The sequence below is a fragment of the Microchirus variegatus genome, assembly GCF_963457635.1.
Source record: "Microchirus variegatus genome assembly, chromosome: 2".
NCBI classification, from domain to species: Eukaryota; Metazoa; Chordata; class Actinopteri; order Pleuronectiformes; family Soleidae; genus Microchirus; species Microchirus variegatus.
In genome coordinates this window covers 17,242,676-17,266,019 of record NC_139803.1, presented here as the reverse complement: position 1 = coordinate 17,266,019, position 23,344 = coordinate 17,242,676, and the positions used below count along the sequence as shown (strand labels likewise).

The following is a 23,344-nucleotide window of genomic DNA, read 5'->3' as shown; positions in this document are numbered from 1 at the left end:
CTGTGTTTCCTACTAATCCATTTGAATTGTATCCTTCAGGATTCTTGTATAAATAAATGAGTGAGTGAGTGAGTGAGTGAGTGGGTGAGTGAGTGGGTGAGTGGGTGAGTGAGTGCATTTATTAACTTTGTGGAAGTCTTAATAAATATGCAAATAAATTAATAATTTAATGAGGAAATGACAAAAGCAAGTGTCCATGCCAGGAATTGAATGAAGTCGCAGCCTACTGTTACCTACAAAATGGGCATTGGCTTTAGTGTGTGAACAGCCTGTTGTTGTTTTTTTTTCCTTCCAAAGTGGGTGTAATCTTTCCTCATTTGTGCACCGATTAGAGATGATAAATCTCACAGGTAGATTTCTCTTTTAGGAGTGTGGGCAGGCGGGGAGGTGGGCGGAAACTCGGAGGCCGCGCTGAGGGGCACCTCCTCTAAGGGGCAGTCCTGACTGGCGTCGTGACCACCGCTGGAATAGGCACTGCGGGAGGGCGGAAGGCGCGACCGGTGCTCATCGCCACCCAGCCTGGCGCTCCCGTTCGCCAAGCGACCCAGGCTCCCTCTCTCCTGGTAAGGCACAAAGGTGGAGAGTTTGGGCGGATTCCTGGTCTTGCGTACGGGGGAGGGATGCCCAGGCATCCAGCAAGCGTCTGAGTGGCCCAGTTCGCTGCACTCCGGCGTACAGTTTCCAGTCATCGCCACGTCAGGGAGGGAGCGGATGTCTGTGTGCACAGGAGAAGACGGAGACAAACAGCGTCACAGAGAAGATCTGAGCAATATTCATAAAAAGGCATTTTGAAAACAGAGATGGAGTCATCTAAAACACTCCATGAAATACCACCACCACCCCCCCCCCCCCTCCACACACACACACACACACACCTCGAAGTCTTTGCAGCTGTTGCTAAGCAGTCAGCAGCAGTTGCTATGTAGCTGTTGCTATGCACTATGTAATGACTGCTCCTGTGTGTGTGTATGTGTGTGTAGTCTGCGATACATACAGGAGATAGCACGCTGCGTCTGTGCCATTTAGAAAAATCCAAAAGCACTTTGTCTGATGCATTTCTAATAAAGTATATCACTGCATTGTTAATGCTTTCAGTGGCAACATATTGATTTCCAGTTTGTGTGATTTGTAAGCAACTGGTGCCGCAAATGCATGTCAACGCTATAAGGAAAAGAGACACAATACAACGCACGATTACATTCACACTCATGCATACGCAGAGAAAGTCTCGGTCCCTTTGGGCAAAAAAAACCGCTGCTGAATGAGTTATTGATTGACAGTGCTGAAATGAGTTCCCTGCCCTTGATTATCATCCATTTTTTTTTTTTTTAATTCAGCTGTTTCTAATTAAATAAATGGGTCCATGACCCAGTGACCTCATTTGTGATTTACAAGCTCCAAAATAACTTTGCTGTAACTATCACTAAAGAAGGGGAGAGTAAAAACTAAATATGCATATTTGTTTACCGGAAAGGTGCAGCTGGTAAACAAAAGCCTTGTTAAGCATCTCCACCTGTTGACACGCTTAACATACAGCCTTGATTAAATGGAAATAGCGCAGCGTTTATCTTTGTTATCCCTTCAGTCTGAGAGCGGGACAGCCAAATCGATGTCTGTGAAGAGAGGAACAGACGACAGAGATGTGAGATGTGCCCTCTGTGTAAAGTTTTGATTCCTGTGATGAATGCCACGATGAAAGCACGTGTCCATCACTGACGCACCATCCGATTTCATGGCAACAGGACAGTCCGTGCGTATGTGTGTGTGTGTGTTTGTAAATGCATTTGCCGAAAGATGCGGCTGCATGTGAAGTGATGTAACCGCAAGAGATGACGTACCCGAGGTGGCGTTGAGCGTTCACGGCCAATAGAGAAATGCCAGCCTGACAGTAAGCCTGTGAGACGAACCATCAGTATTGTACTCATGACCACTGGCTAGATAATTATCCCACAAAATGTCAGACCTCTGAGGCTGGAAGAGGAAAAAAAAAAAAGCACTGCATCTGGCCCACGAAGGCACTCATCTATCAAAAACAAAAGTGAGACAGCTTGTGCGTCAATCGGGCGTGACTTAAGATTTCAAACTGATGAATACAAAATGCTATTTGATGTCACTTCATTTTCCTTATTTATGTGTCAAATTATAATTTCTCAGGGATAATCTACACATAATTGTCCCATTGTTTATTGAAATAATAATAATTGAACAAGAAGAATGCATCGCTTGATGCATTGTTGCAGTTAATCTCATTGTGCCTGTAATCCTTAAATAGCTCGATGTTTAGGCTATTTAATACATTTACTTCACAACTAAGCAATGTTCTGCCTTATTCATGCTTAATTATTTCATTATGCCTAAGTGGCAAAATCTTCTCTCTGTTTACCAGGCCAATGAATGAACTACATTTTTATGCCTGATTAGGGAATAAGACACTGAATTTAGTGCTCGAAGAAAAGGCGGGTTAACCGTGAGTACGCACACCTCCTGGTGCACGATGACTGAAGTTTAATTGTCTCATTCCAGCTAAGAGCATTGTGTGCATGCATCGCTGAAGTGAAATGGAGTCTTGCTACTCAGAATGATCATGGGAAGAGGGTTGAGGAGTGCAGCTCCTGAGCACAAGCACCGTCGCGTAGGAATCTCCCCCAAAAGGATTTCACACTTGATTAAAAACCTCTCCACAGTTTCCAGGAGGTTTTTACGGCACGCCGAGCTGCCATGTTTAAAATTCGGCATGTGGCAACACAACTGAAACTCGGTGTCTTGGGGGTGGGGGAAATAAGTTGTGTTGTTTTCTGAAATGCTTTGCAGGTCACAAATGTGCAAATGTTCCTTCTTAATGAATAAAAAAAAAAAAAACATTATGTGAGTGCTGCCATGGTGTTTGCTGTGAAAACATGCAAGGCATAAATCGACAGTTACACATAAATTCACAGATGTCCTTTTTAAACCTCCTACAGTGTTCACTCTAATATCACTGATTTTGCAACTGTCCTAAAGCACAATAATAATTTTTCCTCTAATTTCATCACACAATACCCTCCACATTAAAGCATAACAACAAATTAAATTGCTGAATGGATGGAACAGATGGTAAACATTTCCTTTCACACTTCCACAATACCCGACCTGTCTTTATTCCTTGTAGTTACAAATGTTAACCACAAGATGGTACACTACATTATTTTATAGCTTAAAAGTTTAAAGATAATAAAATAAAATGGAATATGGCCCAAACGTTTTCTTGCTTCCTGTGAAAAGGTACCAGCCAAATCTGCCAGCGATTTGTTTTGACTCGATTTGGTTGTTAATTCCGTTTTTAGCATCTTGCCCCTTCCGGAGCTCCCCCAGGCAAAAGTCGTTAGGCGCCATAACCAGATAGCCATCACTCATCGGAAACTATAACAAGCACGTTTGTTGACATGTTTACATTGCTCTGCATATGTCATCCTCATTATTGGTTGTAGGTCAGGGGCCACACGGTTGGTGTAGTGGTTAGCATTCTTAGGCCTTTGCAGCAGGAGTGCAAAGAGTGCTGGGTCTTCTTGCTGCAAATGCAATTCCAACTGGGTTCGAGCCCTGGTTGGAACAAAGGCTTTTCTGCATGGAGTGTGCATGGGTTTTCTCTGGGTTCTTCCTCCCACAATCCAGAGATTAGGTCAAATTGACCGTAAGTTTGAGTGTGAGACTGAATCTGTGCAGAGACTTCATGGTTAGAAGTTCAAATCCACCCCTGGCTGGTTGCACTCAATTGTAAATCACTTTGGATAAAAGTGTCTGCTAAATGTAATGAATGGTTGTTTGTCTCTATGTGGCCCTGCAATGGACTGGTGAAATGTCCAGGGTGTATATACCCCCCCTCCCCCATCACCCTATGTCAGCTGAGATTGGCACAGCGCGGCCTTGTAGGTCTATCCAATTGCATACAGAAGCATTTTGATCCAGACCTCTTGGAAGTGGCAGGTGATTCATACTCAATCTCAAATGCGAGATCTGAGACTCTGTGTGGCGATAGCCAGGCTCGTGGACAGGTAGAGAAATGTAGTGTAATTAGCCAATGACCAATAACAACTAATAATAACATTAATTTCTACAGATTTGATGTGTCTGTCAAATGACAGAGTGGAGTCCATAATGACACCCAAATGTTGGACCTCCTGGGAGCCGCAAACAGTTGATAAGAAATTGCGCAGGGAGCTGAGTGGATGGAGATGTGGTAAGATAGAGTTGGGTATCTTCAGCATAAGCAGTGGAAATTTAAACTATACCAGCAGATAATCTGGCCAGGTGAAAGCATGTATATAGAGAAGAGGAGAGGGTCAGGGACGGAACCTTGTGAGCATGAACCATGAATGGTGAAATATTGTTTCCGGTCAGAAAGGAAGGAGTGGAACCAGGACAGAGCAGTACAGGTGAGTCCAAGGAGAATGGAACAGTGCTTGAGAAGAATGGCGTGGGAAACAGTGTTGAAAGCAGCGGTAAGATCTGGCAAGAACAGGATGCTGATGCAACCAGAGTCAGCAGCCATTATAAGATCATTAGTGATCTTGTCCAGGGCAGTTTCGGTTCTATGATGGATCCTGGATCGGCAGATTTGAAAGTTTTACAGAGATCATTGGGGGACATGGGCAGCAACTACTCTACTCTTGAGGATCTTGCTGAGAAACAGGAGGTTGGAGATTGGCCGATAGTTATTGAGGTCAGTGCGGTCCATTCCTGCCTATTTCAGGATGGGGGTAACAGAAACAGTTTTCAGGCTGATGGGTACAGTACCAAGTTGAAGAGATGCATTAACCATGTCCCAAATGTGACAGCAGACAGAGAGAAGGCATGGGCATAGGGTCAAGAGAGCATGTGGAGGCCTTAGCCTTGGTGACCAACTCACAGATAAGGATAGTATCAACTGGGTTTGGAAATGGACCCAGTTGATACTATCTGATGAATACAAAATGCTATTTGATGTAAATGGAAATACAAGCAACAGGGGAAGCAACGTCCTGAGATAGAGACACCCAAGGGGTAGAGGGAGCTGATGGTAGCTGCTATGAATGATGAAGTTTACAAATCACTAAATTGTGGAAAAATAAATTGCTCAGTAAAGTAACTTCCAATATTTGTCTCAAAAGCAAATGAAGGGTAAACCACACATAAATACATATTTTCTTTTATACATTTTTTTTTATTTTGGTTATAATTTACCATGTTAAACTGACACATCCACACAGCACTGACAGTGAGGTTGGTAATTTCCTTAAGGTCGTCCATGTTTTTAGAAAATATAAATAGGACAAATTCAATGCAATGGCAACTAAAAGAAGCAATTTAATGTATAATGATACCGCAACTGTGACAGGAATTACTGCACATTCTGAACCATGTTCATAATCATCAAGGGCCAGAAAATCAGCAATGACAGCTAAATACACTGACTGGCTTGCCAACGTCTACCATTTTTCTTCCAACAGTGCCAAAGCACATATTGCACGTCATCGAGTGAGGACATAGACACTGTAATGCCAGCTATTTTAGTAGGCCATTACCTTGTCTGTTAATGATTCATCTAAAATGTATGTGGTTTTATTTTAATTAAGTGCCATTGGCATTTTATCTACTTTAAACCAACGACAATGTGTCATGTTGGAGTAATTGGCATCGCATGCTGTCATTATTGTTCTTTAGTGCACATAATTTTAGCTTTTTAACATGTAATAATAAGAATACATAGTTATAACAGCACGTAATGACAGATTATTATTTGTGAAAACACAGGTTTGTACTTTTGCAAGCCCGGAACTCTCTGTCACGCTCAAATCTGAAATACTGAATAGTCAATACTGATAATTATACTTTTGTATCTGCCTCTGGCTGTCACCATTAGCCATCTGTGGAACCCACATACAGTGTGGGAGAATGCTGTACCGTGCGCTCAGCACATTACACTTCACTGCAACAATCACTCTTTGAATATTTGATGGACATGCGACGGAGGAAATGAGTCAAGCGTGATGTGAAAGCAGGAGCCAAAGGCGTGTTGGAAAAATTGGAATTTTCACACCCACTCAAACCTGTTTTCTGTTGGACCTGGACCTGAAATAAATCTACTCAGTCTGAAAAAAAGAAAAAAAACCCAGAACTTTAGACTTTATAGTCTGGCATGTCATGGATGGAGAGCTAAGATGGACAATGGAGAACAAATGGGCAAACCACAGCACTATTATGCCAGTGGCTGGAACAGCTTGACTGGATTTAGAGAGCCTGTGATTTGGTTTTGAAAAGCAATGACTCAATGACATTTCCTCCTCCTCCCTGCACAGGAGAATTCTTCACCTCCAGTCTTGGAGGAAATATTGCACCCAGAGAGTTTCCCTTATATACACTGGGTCAGTCCCATCCACTTGCTTTAAAGGTCCAGGGTTTATAGGTAGAAATTAGGACTGGATCATGATTCAACAACACTTTATATTTTGCAAGAATACATTGCTTCAGTATCAATATAACTGGTCTGGATTTATACAATGCTTTTCCAGTCTTGACTTAAAGCTGCTTAATAATACAGTTTTATATATATATCGATAAAATGTTCGTTCCACAAAGATATTTACAACTACAATTAACTGGATTATTCAAATTTCAATTAGAAGCAGAATTCAACAAATCTAACTATCTGAAACTTTATTGTATTAATGACCAATATTGACTCATTTATTAAGGGGTTTGGTAAATATTAACATAGAATTTGAATATTATACCAATCCATATCGTTGTTTAAGTATCCAATCTATAAATGTTTGGCTGTTCATCGCACAACAGTTGTCTTGACGCACTTCAAACTTAGCGACCTATGGTCAAGAGCAGGGGTCTCAAACTCACGGCCTGTGGGCCACATGTGGCCCGCCAGTGGATATCCTGCAGCCCGGCACTTATTTTGAAATAATTAAACATCAACATTTAATTCTTTATCAGCTTGTCTCGTGTTTTAATTGCAATATATATTCATTTGTTGGTTTTAATGTTTTAATTCTGTTCTATTTCTGTCTGTTTCTTTATAAACAGATTAATTTTGCATCATAAATATGTTGATTTTGTTGTTGTTGTGAACTACATATCAAAACAAACACTGGATTATCAAGATGTAGTTTAAATTTCAAATCACTAAACCGTTAATTTTTCGTGAATTGTCAGACTTTTTTTTTCACTTGAGGCCACTGGTCAAGAGGAAATGAAATGGGCTTGAATCAGGAAGTTTGCTGGTTCAACTCCAGGTATGGGTGAAGAGCTGAGGTTACCCCTGAGCAAGGCATTGAGTCACAAATAACTGCTGCCCACTGCTCCTGTGCCCAGTGTGCGTGTGTTCACTAATGGTGTGTACAAAGGATGTGTTAAATGCAGAAGTCAAACAAGAAAACAAATTTACAGATACTTGTTTACGCCCCCTCAGTCAGGTCTGATAGTTTTGCTTTTTTCAGATGAAGAATGACATTGTTTCTGTTCATGAAGACCAAACATTATAACAACGGCACGAAAGCATACACACTACAGCTTTAAACATTAATACATAGAAAAATAAAAAATAAAAACAAAACTGTCATTTCCTCAGCCACTGCCACATCAGTGAAGCTTTAAGAAGCTCCTCTGTTGCAGCAGCGTACCATGCACTATGCCCTGAGAGTGGCGGCACATACAGAGCTTAACCCCCGGCTTGCAGATCCATGTGAGGGGTGGGTTTGCATGCAGCTTGCATCAGGGTGCCAATGGGAGGTGCTGAGTGTTTGAGGCAGGCTTCCTCATCTTCTGATCCCCTGCCCACGGGCATGGGGGAAGCTGCCTCTTCCTGAGATTTCACACTGCTCCTCTCTGTTTGATTGCAGCCTCTCCCCCACCGGCTGCAGCCCAGTGTGTGCACGCCACACTGCTATGATCGATGGCGGACAAATATGAGAAACCCACAGCTCACGGAGGGAATAACGCGGGGAAAGCAGTCACTATCATCTTTGGAGTGATTTTGAGTGATATTAAATTTCGGGGTCCTTGCAAACAGCTCATACATGAGTCAAGAAAATGTTACAAGAAACATAAGGGAAAAGCAGAAATGCCCCACATTTGAGCCGACATTAGTGTCTGCTGCTGGTTGTGAGTGCAATAATTGTGTGAATGCATTCTGTTGTTGTCATCCATGGAGGGAAAACAACAGGAAGCCAGGGTTTTGTATTTCTTTAGCTGTGACATGTCAAGTCTTGTTATTCAAGTGCTCACAGCGCTTTCTCACAGTAAGCAAAAGCTACCCAAAAAAACCCCACCAACATCACCCCCCACACACACACGCACACCTTTTTATTTTGTTATCTAGAGGTGCATTTTTTGGCGAAACTAACATGTTGTCGACACACGCGCACAATTCCCGTGTTTCTTGCAATGGAATACAACCCTTAGACATGCACTTTCACAGCTCACAAGCAAAATTAGAATGTGGAGGCTTGACGGCTTTGTCACTTCCCCTTTACTGAAAGTGAGACGCGAGATAAAGCCGCGGTTAACCATTTAGATACGACGGCGGTGATTTTCTCCAGCTAGCCGGTATATATTTAGACCACGGCAGGCTTCACGAAGAGCGCATGATATCACCTGACAGCCTTGTTGAAGAAGTTTATTTCCAGACAAAATGAAAATGCACGATTGCACGATTACCAACACCGACTCTGACTTTCTGTGTATGAGCAATAACCTGAAATGGAAAATAAACACTTTATCAAAAGTCCTTCCTCTTCAAGATTTCTGGGAAAGCCCAGCAAGTTACATCATGGACGTGGAATTTACAACTTTCTAAATTCTTAGACATCAACTACAAATCACCTGCATTTCTGGGCAGGACTGGAAAACAAAAGTGAAAAAAAGTATTGTTTTACTTCAATTATATTCATGATTTGTTATTCAAAAACCTTATTTTTATTTCACTGATGGTGGCTCACACACTTACGGCCTATTGAAGATGGCTTCTCTGTTTAACCCTAGAACACTATCGCTCAAATTCAAAACACCATCACTAACGCCGGGTGATTTTTACCCAAGATAATAAATACACCCAAAAAAAAGTACTTATCATCAAAATATATCAAAACATGACAATACATGACAAATTTGAGTAGTGTTCTTTTATTTTAAACTGTGTCATGTCTAACGAAATGAAAGAAAAGCATCATGAGGGGACCATATAAAAATGCTCCAAAATTATTGTAAAATTAGGAATTTGGGAAGAAAAAAATTCAAAAAAAAAAATAAATATTGAAGATGAAAACTTGAAAATCACATAAATGTATTTGCACCATTTGCACCCAGCAATGGTGTTCTAGGGTTAAATTGTTTGCCTGATAGAGGTCCAGTACCAAAACATTGCAGAGGTAAAGCAAAAGGCTCCCTTGTTATTTCAGACAGTGTGTGAGAGTCTAAAAAACGATATCATTTACTTTGAACATAAAAAGAATGACACTGATTTTATTGTTTATGATTTAGATTTTAAGTGGCAAATATGAATACATTCACAGTTTTATTGGTTTCCCCAGCGACTTCTGAGAGCATCTTAAAACATTCTTGTGTAATAAATTAAAACTTTAAAAAGTAAGAAAAAAAGAAAAAACTTGAACCTTCCTCAAAGAGGGGCTTTGAGAAACACCCACTTTGCTCATAATTGCAAAAATGACTACACTTTCTCGAGAAACTCAACAAAGTCTGGGTCAGACATCAACAACTCACTTTGTATTACTCAGTCCATCATCGCATCCTCCGTCACAGTATGGTGCAGCAGCACGGAGGAGAAAACACACTTTGAAAAATTATGATGGATTATTATCAAAAATCTTTGGCAAAACTAACTCTGAATAACTTGAGAGTTACACAAATCTGGCTGCAGGTGTTTTAACACTGAATGCCATAAATTAGTACCGCACAATATTTTTTTTATTTCATTCTACTTTTAGATTAAAGTTTTATGAATATGATCTCATATGTCTCGTAATTTATCTGCAGCCCTGTTAAATGTGCTGCTGCTTGTTTAAAATAGATGTTAGATGTCAGTGAGATTTCCCTGGTTAAATAAAGGTTATACTATTAATAATAATTAATACACAATGCAAGAGCTTTTTTTTTCCCATCATGACTCTTAACACCTACATTCCCATGTTTCCCAAATGCAAGAAATAACCAGGGTTGTCTACCGTTCATAATAGAACCAATACGGTACTGGTATTGGTATCTGGAATTCTGTTCCGGTACCAAACGGTACCTTATTTCAGTACTTTTTAAATATTTTTCAGTTATAAAATAAAGTTTCTCAATTTCAGTTTTTTATTAAGAAATGTAAAGGTGCATTATGTAATAAATCTAAAGCAACTGGCAATACAATCCTTCTAATATGTCACAGAGACTCAGGAATAATATTCATATCACATACTGATCTCACCAACAACAGTACAGGCAAAATATTCGCATTAAAAACAATCTTCTGCGGACCGTAAATCATGTTTATGTTTTGAAATCATGTGGCGCCACCTACCACCATCTACCAATCATTGCAGTCAGTAGAGTCTCAGCTGCCGAGCAACCTGTCTGAGCTACAATGGCGGAGAAAACGAAACCTAAAAGACCTCGGTATTTTGAATATGAGTGTAGTAACAATTTTTGGCAACATTCTTACATATGGCGCCTTTAAGAACTGTAAATAAATAAACATAAATAAATGTAAAAAATATAGAACATTTAGGACCAGGTCAACAGGTCAACAACAACAACAAGACCTCACTCTTCCACAACCAAAGCCTCTTCTTTTTTTGTCTGCCCTTTGTCTCTTGCACAAACAAGTGTTTACAGGGGTCGTACCTATGTTCCCCGGGTCCTATGTTCCCCGTTTTCCCAAAAAAGGTCCTATGTTGCCCACTTTGTATGTGACAGGGGAACATGGGACCCTTTTTTGAAAAAGGGTAGGGTTAGGGTTAGGGTTAGGGTTAGAGAAAGGGTCCTATGTTCCCCGGTCACATACAAATCGGGGAACATAGGACCCGGGGAACATAGGTACGGTCCCGTGTTTACACAATCAACTGTGGACGGTGAGCTAACCAGCCGAAAGTTAGCCACACGGCTAACGCTAGCCACAGACGGCAGGCTAACGACAAGCAAACACTTTTTGGGGAGTAGCGAGTCAGAGGCTGACCCCGTTTGATTAGACACGCAAATGTTGGCAGCATCAGCTACCAACACTAGCAGTGCTACTGGTAGCACTGTGCTAGCGGTAGCACTGTGCTAGCGGTAGCACTGCTAGCGTTGGTAGCTGGTGTTTGACCAGGTGCTTCATCAGGTTTGGGGTGTTTCCCGGGCCTGCCTTGCTACGCCCTCTCGTGGCGCATAGGTCTCACATTCTCTCACACTCTCCTAGACATTTCAAGTACTGAAATTTGCCACTGATTCATTAAATGTGAACCAATACTGTGTAGTACCGACGTTTTGTACCAAGCACAAAAAGTACCGGCTTTCGGTACCCAACCCTAGAAATAACAAAATCCAAATTCCAGAATAATCATAAACGTGAGGGGCGAAAGTCAGCAAACCAAAAACAGAAAGATGAGGGGAGAATATGTACGGAGGGGAAAACAGGTGAAAACAATCAAGGAGTGGCAAACCATCACTGTGGCTGCATGGAGTGGAGGTGGGACCAGCTAAGTGAGGCCAGCGGAACAGAGGCGATGATAATTAGACAAATGGAAAACAACAAGATGAAAAATGAACTGAAACGAGATGAGCACAGAAGTTGAGTGAACAAAGCACACGGAGACAAAAACAGGATGAGAAAACATTAATGGATGCAAGACAAAAAACAAAACTGCAAAACCACAATCAAAGCAGAAGACAAATCTTAGAGGGGTTTGAGTCCACACGTCATGACTAAATGTGCTCTGACAATGCAAAGACAATAATTGTTATGAGGGGATTTGTTTCTTATTCTTCTTCTTCCTTGTCCTTCAAAATTCCACCTCGTACCGTCGTCTCGCACTTTTGAGAAAAACTTTAGTCTAACTAACATTTTGATGTTATGGACTACAACAGATATCTCTCTTCCTGTCCTCCCTCACCATTTTCACACCACAAAAACAACTCTAAACAACCTCTTATTGTTCCTACATTTTCCAACCTACAAAGACATTTTTTTAGATCAAAGCGCACATCCATTTTTCTGTCTACCCTCGAGAGTTGTTCTCAGTGTCACCTGACTCGCGTGTTTTCCTTGAAACCGCCTGGAAACCACAGAGAGTGCTGACCAATCCACCCACCGACTGCCACGTTAAAGTCGACACGAAAGGTGTTATGGGAAGCTGAGGGGATGCTGGTTTGGAAACTGCGACACACCATAAAACAAGAATGCTGGCAGTGAACATTCTGAAATTCTCCATAAATCTTCGAGTTTTCCGCCAATTCATAGACAATGTTCACATTCTATTCAATTCAAATTCATGAATAGTTTATGAGGGCAATTTGAGGCTAAAAGGGTCTGCAGACAGACAGAAAACAACGCAAAGTATGCACATACACACACACGTCTACTATTCCTGGAATACAAAAACTCAAACGCAACAATAAAGTAAATGCCACATTAATTATGTCTGTTCGGTGATGGTAAGGTTAAAAAGGTAAGTGCATTCATCAAGTGAACGGACCGTTTCTTCAACAGTTACGGCTCACGTGTCAATGGCTTCTGGAATAGACCCAAATTGCGCCCTGTTTGTTTTGCATACAGGCAATTTAAAGTGCATTGTTGCAGATGACACTGGGATAATTAATAATCCTCAATGCCTGTCTGAAGATGTGTTCAGAATAAGGCTGCTCGGGAGATCTAACAGATAAATGAGTATGTTATAGAAATATTTTCAGCGAAAGTAGAATAAAAACATTCCCCCCAGACTGTGCACAACCTCAAAGTTTGGACTTAGCATTAATTACTGCTGCAGTGATGTCCGTGTGTTTGCATTGCTGCCGTATAATAAACTGGATCAAATTCTGGTTGTGCAGCTCATAAATGGAGGCACACCTCTCTCTGTTGGCATAAATGGTTTAAATGTGGTCATGAAAACTAAGGCTAAACCATTGAGTAAAACTGTCTATGCAAGGCGACAACGGCATTGTAGTTTTCAGGCACCCTTCAATGTCTCCTTTTGCGCATTTTCTGACTTTGCAGCTTCTTCAGCAGGAAAAAGCTTTCGGCTGCTGACAAAAGATGATGAGCAGACATGTCGGTCACAGGCCCCCCCGTCAGGAAGAGCCGCTGTAGATGGTTCGGCAGGTGTTGCTACCACTCCTGTCAGTTATCTCGCCATTTTATCTCCGGGTTCCTTTATTTGAAGACAGCCTTTTGCATCAGTGCTTTTGACAAAGCCTGAGCACCTGCTGACAGATCACGCCACGCACACTGGCTCCTCATATTGAGAAGCTGATGTCAACCAGTAACGAAGGCTTTGTCAAAGTGTGACAAACACACTGTTAGATATGTACGAGTGGTGGAGGACTGCGATTGAAAATAAATGATAATATAAAACAGTTGCTTTGCTCAGTAAAATCATCATTTGTGCACTTGTGTGAGGTGTTTGTGAAATGATTGTTTGGAGAACCAATTCGTGCGTCTGCCCACGACGATATGTCAGACTTACTGGCCAATTACTGACTGGATATTGCCTTCTATACTTAAACAACGGAATATTGATCTGCTCCGGCAGCAGCAAATGCAAAAATACAAAAAAAAAAAGCTTTATGATTATCCTGTAAGTCCACTTTCAAGACTCTCAATCGATTGATTTAGCTCAAACTATACCAGAAACGTTCTTACAGCTTATAAATTAGACTGCAGGGTAGCACCAACGTTATTCCATAGGTCAATAATAATTATATACAGAGAAAAAAGACAAAAAAAAAAAACTACAGTGCTTTGTGTGCATATGCTTTGACCACAAAGTTAACTTTGCCTGGAGAAGAAAAGATGTCCACATAGTTTTGCCTGAATCTTTAATCGCAGCAGTCAGCTTCGATAATAAACAGCACTACTCCTCGATACGCTGTGTTCAATCTCATATTCATGCAGAGGGGGCTTCAGGGACTCAAGAGTAGAATGTGCATGTTTGAGTCAGAAACGCATTAGTGAGACATCAGTGCCTAAATTTAGACATTTGCATTTGTTCTTGGGCCAGTGTAGGTATTTTATTTAACAGTATTCATTTAAATCCGTATTGTGGGCCACAGCACAGTTGATATTGAATATTTAGTAGTTCAGGCATCAGGATACAGTATATTCATACAGTTAAATTTGTATTATTGTGTTATGCACAAGAGCCTGCATGGTAAACGGACATTGTTCTCTCAAATGATGTGTTCTCAATGAAGCCAATTAGAGAGTAAGAATAAAGTAAATAGCCACCAGGGGGCAACTCATCTGGGTGCAAAAAAACAACAACTCAGTTTGAGTGGAAGTCTTTAGTAAAATTAGCCTCTACCTCTCACTTGACTTATGACATCAGTAACTGCTTTCCTGAGGAGGTAATAGTCCCAACTGCATGTTTGAGGTCTCCTTCAATAGAATATGATGTTGAGTTTGTAAATTATGCTCCACTTTAGAGGTAAATAGACTTAAAATTGAATGAAGTATTGCACATGTGAGTGGACACCACTGGCCTAACCATGATTCCCGATGCTTCAAAATGGAGACCTCAGAGTCATAAGAACTCGACTCCCCTGCCCAACGGGCCTTTCAGCCGTGAGGCGCTCGAACCAGACGTGTCCGAGGGAGCGTAGCATTGTTCTCTTCTTCTTCTTTGTGTCCAGACTTGCACCCGCCACCCAATGGTGAAGTGGGATACTACAGGACCCTGATGCGCGAGTATACCAGGGTCCACGCAATGCAGCGACACATGCATGCAAGTATACCATGGGCTAGAGTAGAACCTAAAGCCACAGTAGAACATAAATGATATCTATATATAAAAAACCTCCCTGATATTTTAAAGGCGTCATATGTAAGATTGTGGCCAAAAACGGTTACTACATTCAAATTCATAATACAGAGGTCTCTTAGGTTTCGTTTTCTGACGTAACTGGCAACCCGTGGTTGCTCGGCAGCTGAGACTCTACTGACTGCAATGATTTGTAGACGGCGGTAGGTGGCGCCACATGCCAAAACATGATTTCAAAACATAAACATGATTATTTTGTCTGTACTGTTGTTGTTGGTGAGTTCAGTTTGTTATATGAACATTATTCCTGAGTCTCTGTGACATATTAGGAGGATTTTATGGTCAGTTGCTTTAGATTTATTACATAATGCACCTTTAAGTTTACACATACACTCTTAGAAATAAAAGTGCTAAATAGAACAATATAAGGTTCTTCGGCTTGTCCTCATAGGAGAACCCTTGTTGGTTCCAGGTGGAACCTTTTTTTAAAGGTTAGTGTTACCAAGAACCCTTTTAAAACCCTTTATTCAGGAAAGGGGTTTTAAAGGGTTCTCTGGATCAAAATGGTCCTTACTGGAACCATTAGTGTTACCAAGAACCCTTGAAAAACAAATGGTTCCAGGTAGAACCTGAGCCCTTGCAGCAGAACATTTTGGTACCCTTATTTCTAAGAGTGCAGTAGCAAACTTATAGATATTCAATTTTATGAACTATTCCACTCTGCCATTGTTAGTGCACCGGAACATAATTTACAATGAGGACAAAACAGAAGTAAATGTGATTCATTCTCAGTTTCAGATAATTCACATAACCCTTTCTTTCTTTCTTTCTGCAGCAGAGAAAACCCATGCACACAGCAGTCTTTTTCGCTCCTCTTTACGGATACAGAGAGTCCAGCGGGGGAATTGTTTGGAAGCAGCATCAGCTCTCTGAGGAGCTTGGAAGACACACAGGTGAGGAAAGTGCCCCGGTGAAGTTAAGTCAGCGTGGAGCATGAAAGCCACCCGCGTCCATTCACCTGCCCAATCCCCATTCTCCGGCTAACAAAAATGAATGAACTGCTGCACATTAACAGGACAAACTCGGACGTTTCACGCTCGGCTGCCCTATGCTTCACAGAAAGCTGCCTCGGTGAATCCATCTCAGACAGCTCATTACAGCTGCCTGCTTCTCATCTCCACTGATCGCACCGCGTAACAGAGCAATTGGAGGAAATGAGAAAAGGTGGAGTCTGATTTTGTATTAATAAAGCTGGGTTTATAGATGTCATAATGGTAAGAAAAAATGCAGTCCTTTTTATTCTTTCATGGAAATCTTCATCTCTTCTTCTGGTAGGTGTTTATAGCCACCCATATAGCAAATGCAGTTAAAGCAGTACTAAAATGCTAACCTTTGGTGACATATACATAGTCAGACTAACTCTTTGGTCCTCCCCAACAGAAATTATGTGACACATTTACATTATTTGATCAAAACGTTGAATAACCAAGCTTTTTTTAGCAGTAAAATTAACTTCTGGATCTTTTTGTGGCTGTTTGTTTGTGTTTTCAGTCAACCTCTAACCTGTTCGTGGTCGTCTCACTTTACTAGCGCAATGCTGCTCTTGCTTCCGTTTATCTCGACATAAAACAAGGACAGGAATAGCATCGGGCAACATGAGACCAAAACACCACTACACTGAGAAACACAAATAAGCTCATGTGAAGCCATGTGTACAATGCTTTATGTGAGTTCTTTAACTACATTTCAGCTAATAGTGGTAAAGTAATGCTTATTTACCACGGTTAAAGTTTTTCCTAAGGGATACATGTTTACACTTTACAATAAGGGTCCAAAAAGCATTCAGTAATGGTGTGGTTGATTAATGTTATGAGGCACTTATTAAGGGTTGGTAATGTTAAGTAATACTTTACATAAGGTTATAAGGGCTACCTGATGACATACACAGCACCACATTAGTAAATGATTAATTAAGACCTAAATTAATGCTCATCCAGGTAAAATGTACACCGTATAGCAACTGATTAGTAGATGCTGTTACTTAATGCTTATTCACCCCAAATAAACACCATTCGTAAACGATTACTAGAGACATTATAAACAGCTTACTATGTTAACTAATGTTAATTGATGCTGAGTAATGCATACATAACGACAACTAATTACAAATACACTAAATCCAATTAAACTTTTACAAATGTATTAACTAACTTTGAGTAGTAAACATAAATTAACTGCTTATTGAGGCATTAACTAATATGTTAACTAATGCTAAGTAATACATAATAATGATTGTTGATATGTTATTAAACAGTTATTTAAAGCTTAATAATGTACTCACTAACGTTCATTAAGAATAGTGTTACTGACTATTGCACACATTTGCTTATATTTAAAAGCAACACACATTAGTTGTAAGTGTGTCACAGTGCAATGACCCACTGCAATGGAATATAACAGGATTCAATGATCACTGTCTGGTTCATATCAATCTAAACTATGACAGGGAGCTGAACTAATAATGACACATTCACCACCACAGAGCATACTGAAGAGGGCAGAGCAATCTGTACGACCAGGCGAGAGACATACACTGACCCAGGAGACGAGAGCCCATGTTCACGCTTTACATTAATATGCATCGTGGGTCTATGTGTCCAATTACAAGTGGACGGGTCTAAGCTTGTTAATTCACACCGAGCATTAGAATGCATCTGTGCACGTGTTCGTCAGTGACAACTTGTGATCACATCTCTTCCCCCACTCTATATGCAAATAAATGCTTATATTCCCATTTGCAAAGACCAAAATCAATGTGATTTTTTTTTAAAACCAGTGGATGCATGAATTCACTTTCTAATAACGAAACAGATGCCAATGTACTCATTGTTCCAACTTGTTTGACACGCTCCCGTTTCTATTTAAATTTAAAGCTTTTTTTCATCATCTTTCATCATCATCATCATCATCATCATCTTCATCATGGAAGTCCTCCTCTCCAAACTCATTGTGCCAGTCTCCACCTGTCAGTGCGTCACCAGCTCTCTGACAGACAGGAAGCAGCAGGTGAGTCTGGGGAAAATCCAGAAACCAGACAGTGCTGCCCCCTGGGATGCTTCAAACCCCCCCCTCCCCCTTCCCCTGTTATCTCAGGGGACCTGTCTCTTAAAAGCTCCTGCAATTTACAGATAACACAAAAGTCATCTGTCTCGTTCAAGACAGTGACGAGTCTGCATACTCGCAGGCTGGAGGTGGAAGCGAACCGGCTCTCTGGTGCTGTCATGACAACATGAAGGTGAACATGCTCACAACTGGTTAAACTGTGGAGGACTATGGAAACTTCAGGCTTCTGCTTGGAGTTCACAGTCACAGTCCACGGGTGTCACAGTCAACTCGAAAAAGCACGATGGGTACAACAGCTGTGTCCCAATCTAGAGGCTGTCTTCTTCAGAGGATGAAGTCCATGAAGGCAGAACCACAGTGAGATGCTCTGGTCCTTCAGTTTTTCATCATGCACTAGTAAAACCCATTCATACTTTCCACACTCTACAGTTGAACAATTCATTTTCATTTTCATTTTAAATAGAACAATTGTAAAGGCTGCATTTTTTTTGTTCTGTTGTTGGAAACAATGAACTTCTTTATATTCTAATCCTATCATTTCAATATAATCATTCAATTCAGTAATTCATATTTCTGTTATGCATCTATTTCAATGCATCTATTGAAATTGGGAAAAAATGTATCACACTGTATTAAACTTAATTGTAATTGTAAAAAAGGGGGCAATTAAAGTAGCTGCTTAGCGTATTTGCTTGCATGTGCACGGCCACAACTATGAATTCTAAAATTAGGTTTTGTATAAGTAGGTTGTTTGCCTTTTACATAACAAAGAAGAAGAAGAAGAAGCATGGGTGTGTGCAGAGATGTTTGGAAAAAACAATGGCAACCAAACAACGAAAGGGTAAAGAACTCCTGTGTTTGATTTGGCACCCAAAGAGACAATTTAATGTTTGACTAGTCAACAAGAATAGGACCAAGTATACAATGTACTGCAAGTGCACATGGTTATTGTCGTCTTCGTTGACATTTTCTCCACCAAATTGATTAAGAAGTGGAGCATGGAGCATGTATTGGAAGTCAGCATTGTCACAAAATCTGTGCTGGTCACTTACACTCTTAGAAATAAAAGTGCGAAGTCCATATAAGCCATATAAGGTTCTTCGGCTTGTCCTCAAAGGAGAACCCTTTTTGGCTCCAGGTAGAACCTTTTTCCAAATGTTCCAACCCATTTGGAGGGTTCCACCAAGAATCCTTTTAAAACCCTTTATTCGGGAAATGGGTTTTTAATGGTTCTCTGGATGACAATGGTTCTTATTGGAACCATTAGTGTTACCAAGAACTAAGAAAAACCCTTTCTTCGGGAAAGGGTTTTTCAGAAGCAAATGGTTCCAGGTAGAACCTCAGCCCTTGTAGATGGACCCTTTTGGAACCCTTATTTCTACAGTGCATCTATGTGTTGCACATTTTCCATCACATACCTTCCATACTGCCTCCAGGAGGAAGGCAGTATGGAAGGAGGAAGTGTCTTGCCCAAGGACACATCAACACGTAGACTAGTGGAGCCGGGAATTAAACCCACAACCTTCAAGGTGACAGATGACTCGCTCTACCTCTGAGCTACACTCCATGCCTACTTTTGTAAACATGGGTGGAGGACATTTCATGTTACGCAGGCCCCTATGGGCTTGGAGGATGCATTTGTAGGAGCATTTTAAACGAGCACACATAAGTTGTGGCGCTGTGATGCCTTCAAATGCATGTTACCTGGATTAGGACACATCTATTGAGTTAGTTCTCTGTGCATCCACTCCTGCTTTGTGTGACTCAGATACTAAATAAGTCAAGTTCCTCACAAACACGCAGTCAGGACTGCAGAAAACATCAGTGGTGCCAATCTGCCAGCCATGCAGGACTTGAACACCTCACCAGCCAGGAAATAGATCACACATTTCGACACAAACTGTTATTTTCTGGCTGTTCCAATTCCCGCTGTCTGGAAGGCACGACAGCGAGACACAAACATGTCTGTGCATCTCACATATCATCAGTCTGATGAACATTTAATTAGCCATGTAATATCACCAACAATCCCTGTGCAATGACCCTGTAATAATTAAACATGTCCTTACCTATAGATTATATTTAGATTAGTTTGAAACCCACACTTGCACACACACATACACATATATGTAGCATTGTTACAGTATCTATATTTATATTTATCTAGCATGTACGGATGTGTTTTCACTCTACATAACGACCTACAGTATGTAGTTTCCCCTTTTCAGCACCACACTATCTCCCAGTGATTAATTTAAATATAAACATTGTTTTGTTCTAATCTCGACAGGAAATACCAGCAGTATCTTCATGTAAAGTACATTTACCATTTTGTTGTAACTGATTTTGCTGCGTGTAAATGTGTATCTCTGCACGTTGTTATCAGTTGTTGTGTATACTGTCCAGTGAAGCAGATTCTGATTCGCGTTTATTTACGTGAGTAATTTAATTAGTGCCCCCACGATATGTAGACTCCTGTAGTGTGGTGTTGTGACTAAACTCTCAATAGCTCAAGGATTTATTCTTATTTTGGCCACACAGTGTAACCCCATTACATATTCTACACAGGTAAGAAAGAATGTTTAACAGCAGGTGACAGCTCTGATGCTGGGAGTACAGACAGGAATGGAGAAATATCTTTTTTTTTTGTCAAGTTTATGACCAGTAGCCTGACAAATGTTGTCTTGATAATTAAACAGCCTGTTTTATCACACAGCCCTTCTCTGATTACAGCATGACATTTACCTGAGGAGTCACTTGTCTATTCCTGTCTCATACCCGAACCTCCTTTCATCTACACCGGCACAGAGAACTTGTTTCCCTTTGTAACAGCAGACGAGGAAGCAGTCCTGCTATTCATTGGTTTTATACAATTTTTTTTTTCTTTATTTATGCTGTCATTCAACACTTTTCTGTTCAGGCATAATGTGTTGTTGCTTTTATTACAGGTTGTTAATCATGAACCCACCTCTATTTAAAGTGAAACAATAGGTGTTTTGAAGTGTGGGTGTGTGAAGTATGTGCCCCCTGTACCAGACTCCAGCTTGAGACACACCCTCATTAAAACATGGCTGCCTGAAGATACACAAGGACATTTTTTTTAAAGGGGACATATTATGCAAAATCAACTTTTTAATCATTTAAATCCTTATATTTGGGACTCTGGAGGCCCTATCAGTCGCAAAAGTGTGAAAAAAGATGATTCACTAATGTGTTTTTGTGGTCCTCCTCAGTCTAAGTACAGGAGATAAAACACACGATGACTTCCGCACTCATTGGGACGTCAAAGTGCGCTAAATTTCAGGAATTGTTGTCTGACGGAGCTCCGCTTTGTACGTAAAACACGCGAGAGTGCTGGCGAGGGCAACGGTATCCGAAAACCGGAAGTCTGCGAAAAGTTCTATTCTTGGCTCCACAGTGCAGCACAGAGTCCTACACAAACTTCCACCCTCAGAGGATTTATCTGTCCAGTGGATACATGTTATATATATGACGGCAATGTGCCTGCTAGAGCCTGCAAATGATCACTTTTCCAAATGCTAACTGCTGTTAGCTCCCAGTAGCCTCTGTGGCTGATGTCATTTCCTGTCCCTTAAGTTCCATTTTACTTTTTCTTAAGGTGGACCTTTAAGGTGGACCTAAAGAAATACTACTAAACCGAGCGTTCTGAACAGAGCTGTTTTGGCAGAGTGATTTAACTGCCATGGTGCCTCATCCTTATGGGATTTTGACCAAAGCATGTCACAGACATGTTCATTAGAACACCAGGGAACTAATTTAACTTGGAGAAATAGGGTATAATATGACCCCTTTAAGCCACTCAAAAAAGGCTCATCTATCTACGTCAACTAAGGTCTATGATCATTTAAAAAATGTGTTTTTCTAACAGAAAACTTAAGTTTAAAACCAGAGCTGCTGGTCTATTGCTGCTTGGTAAGTTTCTTTGGTGTGTGAATTTAATGGTTTACAAAGCAAAACAAACTGATTCTGGTTGGAAGTGTCTGTCTAACAGCAAGATCAAGCAACAAATATATAAGATGGTATAGATCTGATTAGGTGAGCTTTTTGTTAATAAATAAATATTTGTTTCCCTTGTGTCTGTGCTGTTTGGCAGCATATCCCATATTTGGTGAACTACACTGCAAAAACTAAGCAGTCGGGCTCAGATTGCCATCACACGACTGTGCAGTGTGATTGCATTCCAGGCAAAATGTACACTTGCAAGTGATACAAGGAGATAAATGTGGTGGGAAAAAAAAAGGGTAAACACAGGGAGATTTAAATAATACAGTCACAGGAGGTACACCGGTTCCATGCCAAGTATGGACAAACATCAAAATAATCTCCCAAAATCCTATCTTTTGAGTCATGTACGCAGTCCATGCAGTGGCTAAACCATGACCCTGCAGAGACAGAGCTTTATTTGACTGTTGTGTGTTCATAGAGCTGTTGTCTGTATGACAGTTCACTGGGAAAGTAAGCGTACTAACCCAGTCAGACAGAAAGCTCTCTTCCCACTATAGCTCTCAACAATATACAGCTATGCATTCGGAGCTGGACAATTCAAACAAACAAAATTATGAATTATGGAAATTGGCTTTTGTGTATAGTGGCGAGGAAACGGTAGACATCTCTCCCCGTATGCAGCTCAACCCATTTTATATCTTCAGCCAGATGAAATGCTTCTCCGACAAGGCTTTGGAAAAGGAAGGGGAAGAAGATTTTTTCATGGAATCAGGAGTGTGATTGAATGCACAAGATATTTATGAGAGGAAATAGGAATGTTCAGTCTTTAAATACTGATTTAAAGAGAAATACAAAACACGGAAGGCAGCAGGGGGTGTAATCATGGTGGTTACTGAGGCCAGCGTGATACCACCGTCCCCTGTTGTTCCTCACTGATCTTTTGCTACCAGCCGCTTGTATCTGATTGACTTTTAGACACATTGGCATTATGTAAAAAGGGTCAAGATTGTTGTTATTTGAAGCCGGCAAAAGCTTCCAACAGGAATAATCCTCCAGTACAATCTCACCTTTGACCTCATGTTAGCCAAGATACAGCGGGAAGTGAGAGAACTGGCATTTTTGAAAGACCATGTTCTTCTTTACATCTGCATAGGAGGTTGTGCTTTTATCGCCATGGGTTTGTTCTTCTTTTAGCAACGTTCCTGTCTACAGTTTTTGAAAATTTTTAATGAGCAGAACTGTAAAAATGACATCTGTCAAAGCTGAACAAAATTAGT

General features: G+C 40.8%; 1 protein-coding gene across 1 annotated transcript in view; it reads right to left on the bottom strand.

The window, feature by feature from the left end:
• Positions 1-344: 344 nt before the first annotated feature.
• Positions 345-23,344, bottom strand: part of pcdh1a (protocadherin 1a) — a gene marked incomplete at its 3' end in the record, with an annotated part of 129,118 nt that continues 106,118 nt past the window's right edge. Inside the window, exon 4 of the mRNA XM_083909849.1 lies at positions 345-715. Within this exon, the coding sequence (XP_083765975.1) occupies positions 345-715 (371 nt within the window). The remainder of the gene's footprint in view (positions 716-23,344) is intronic.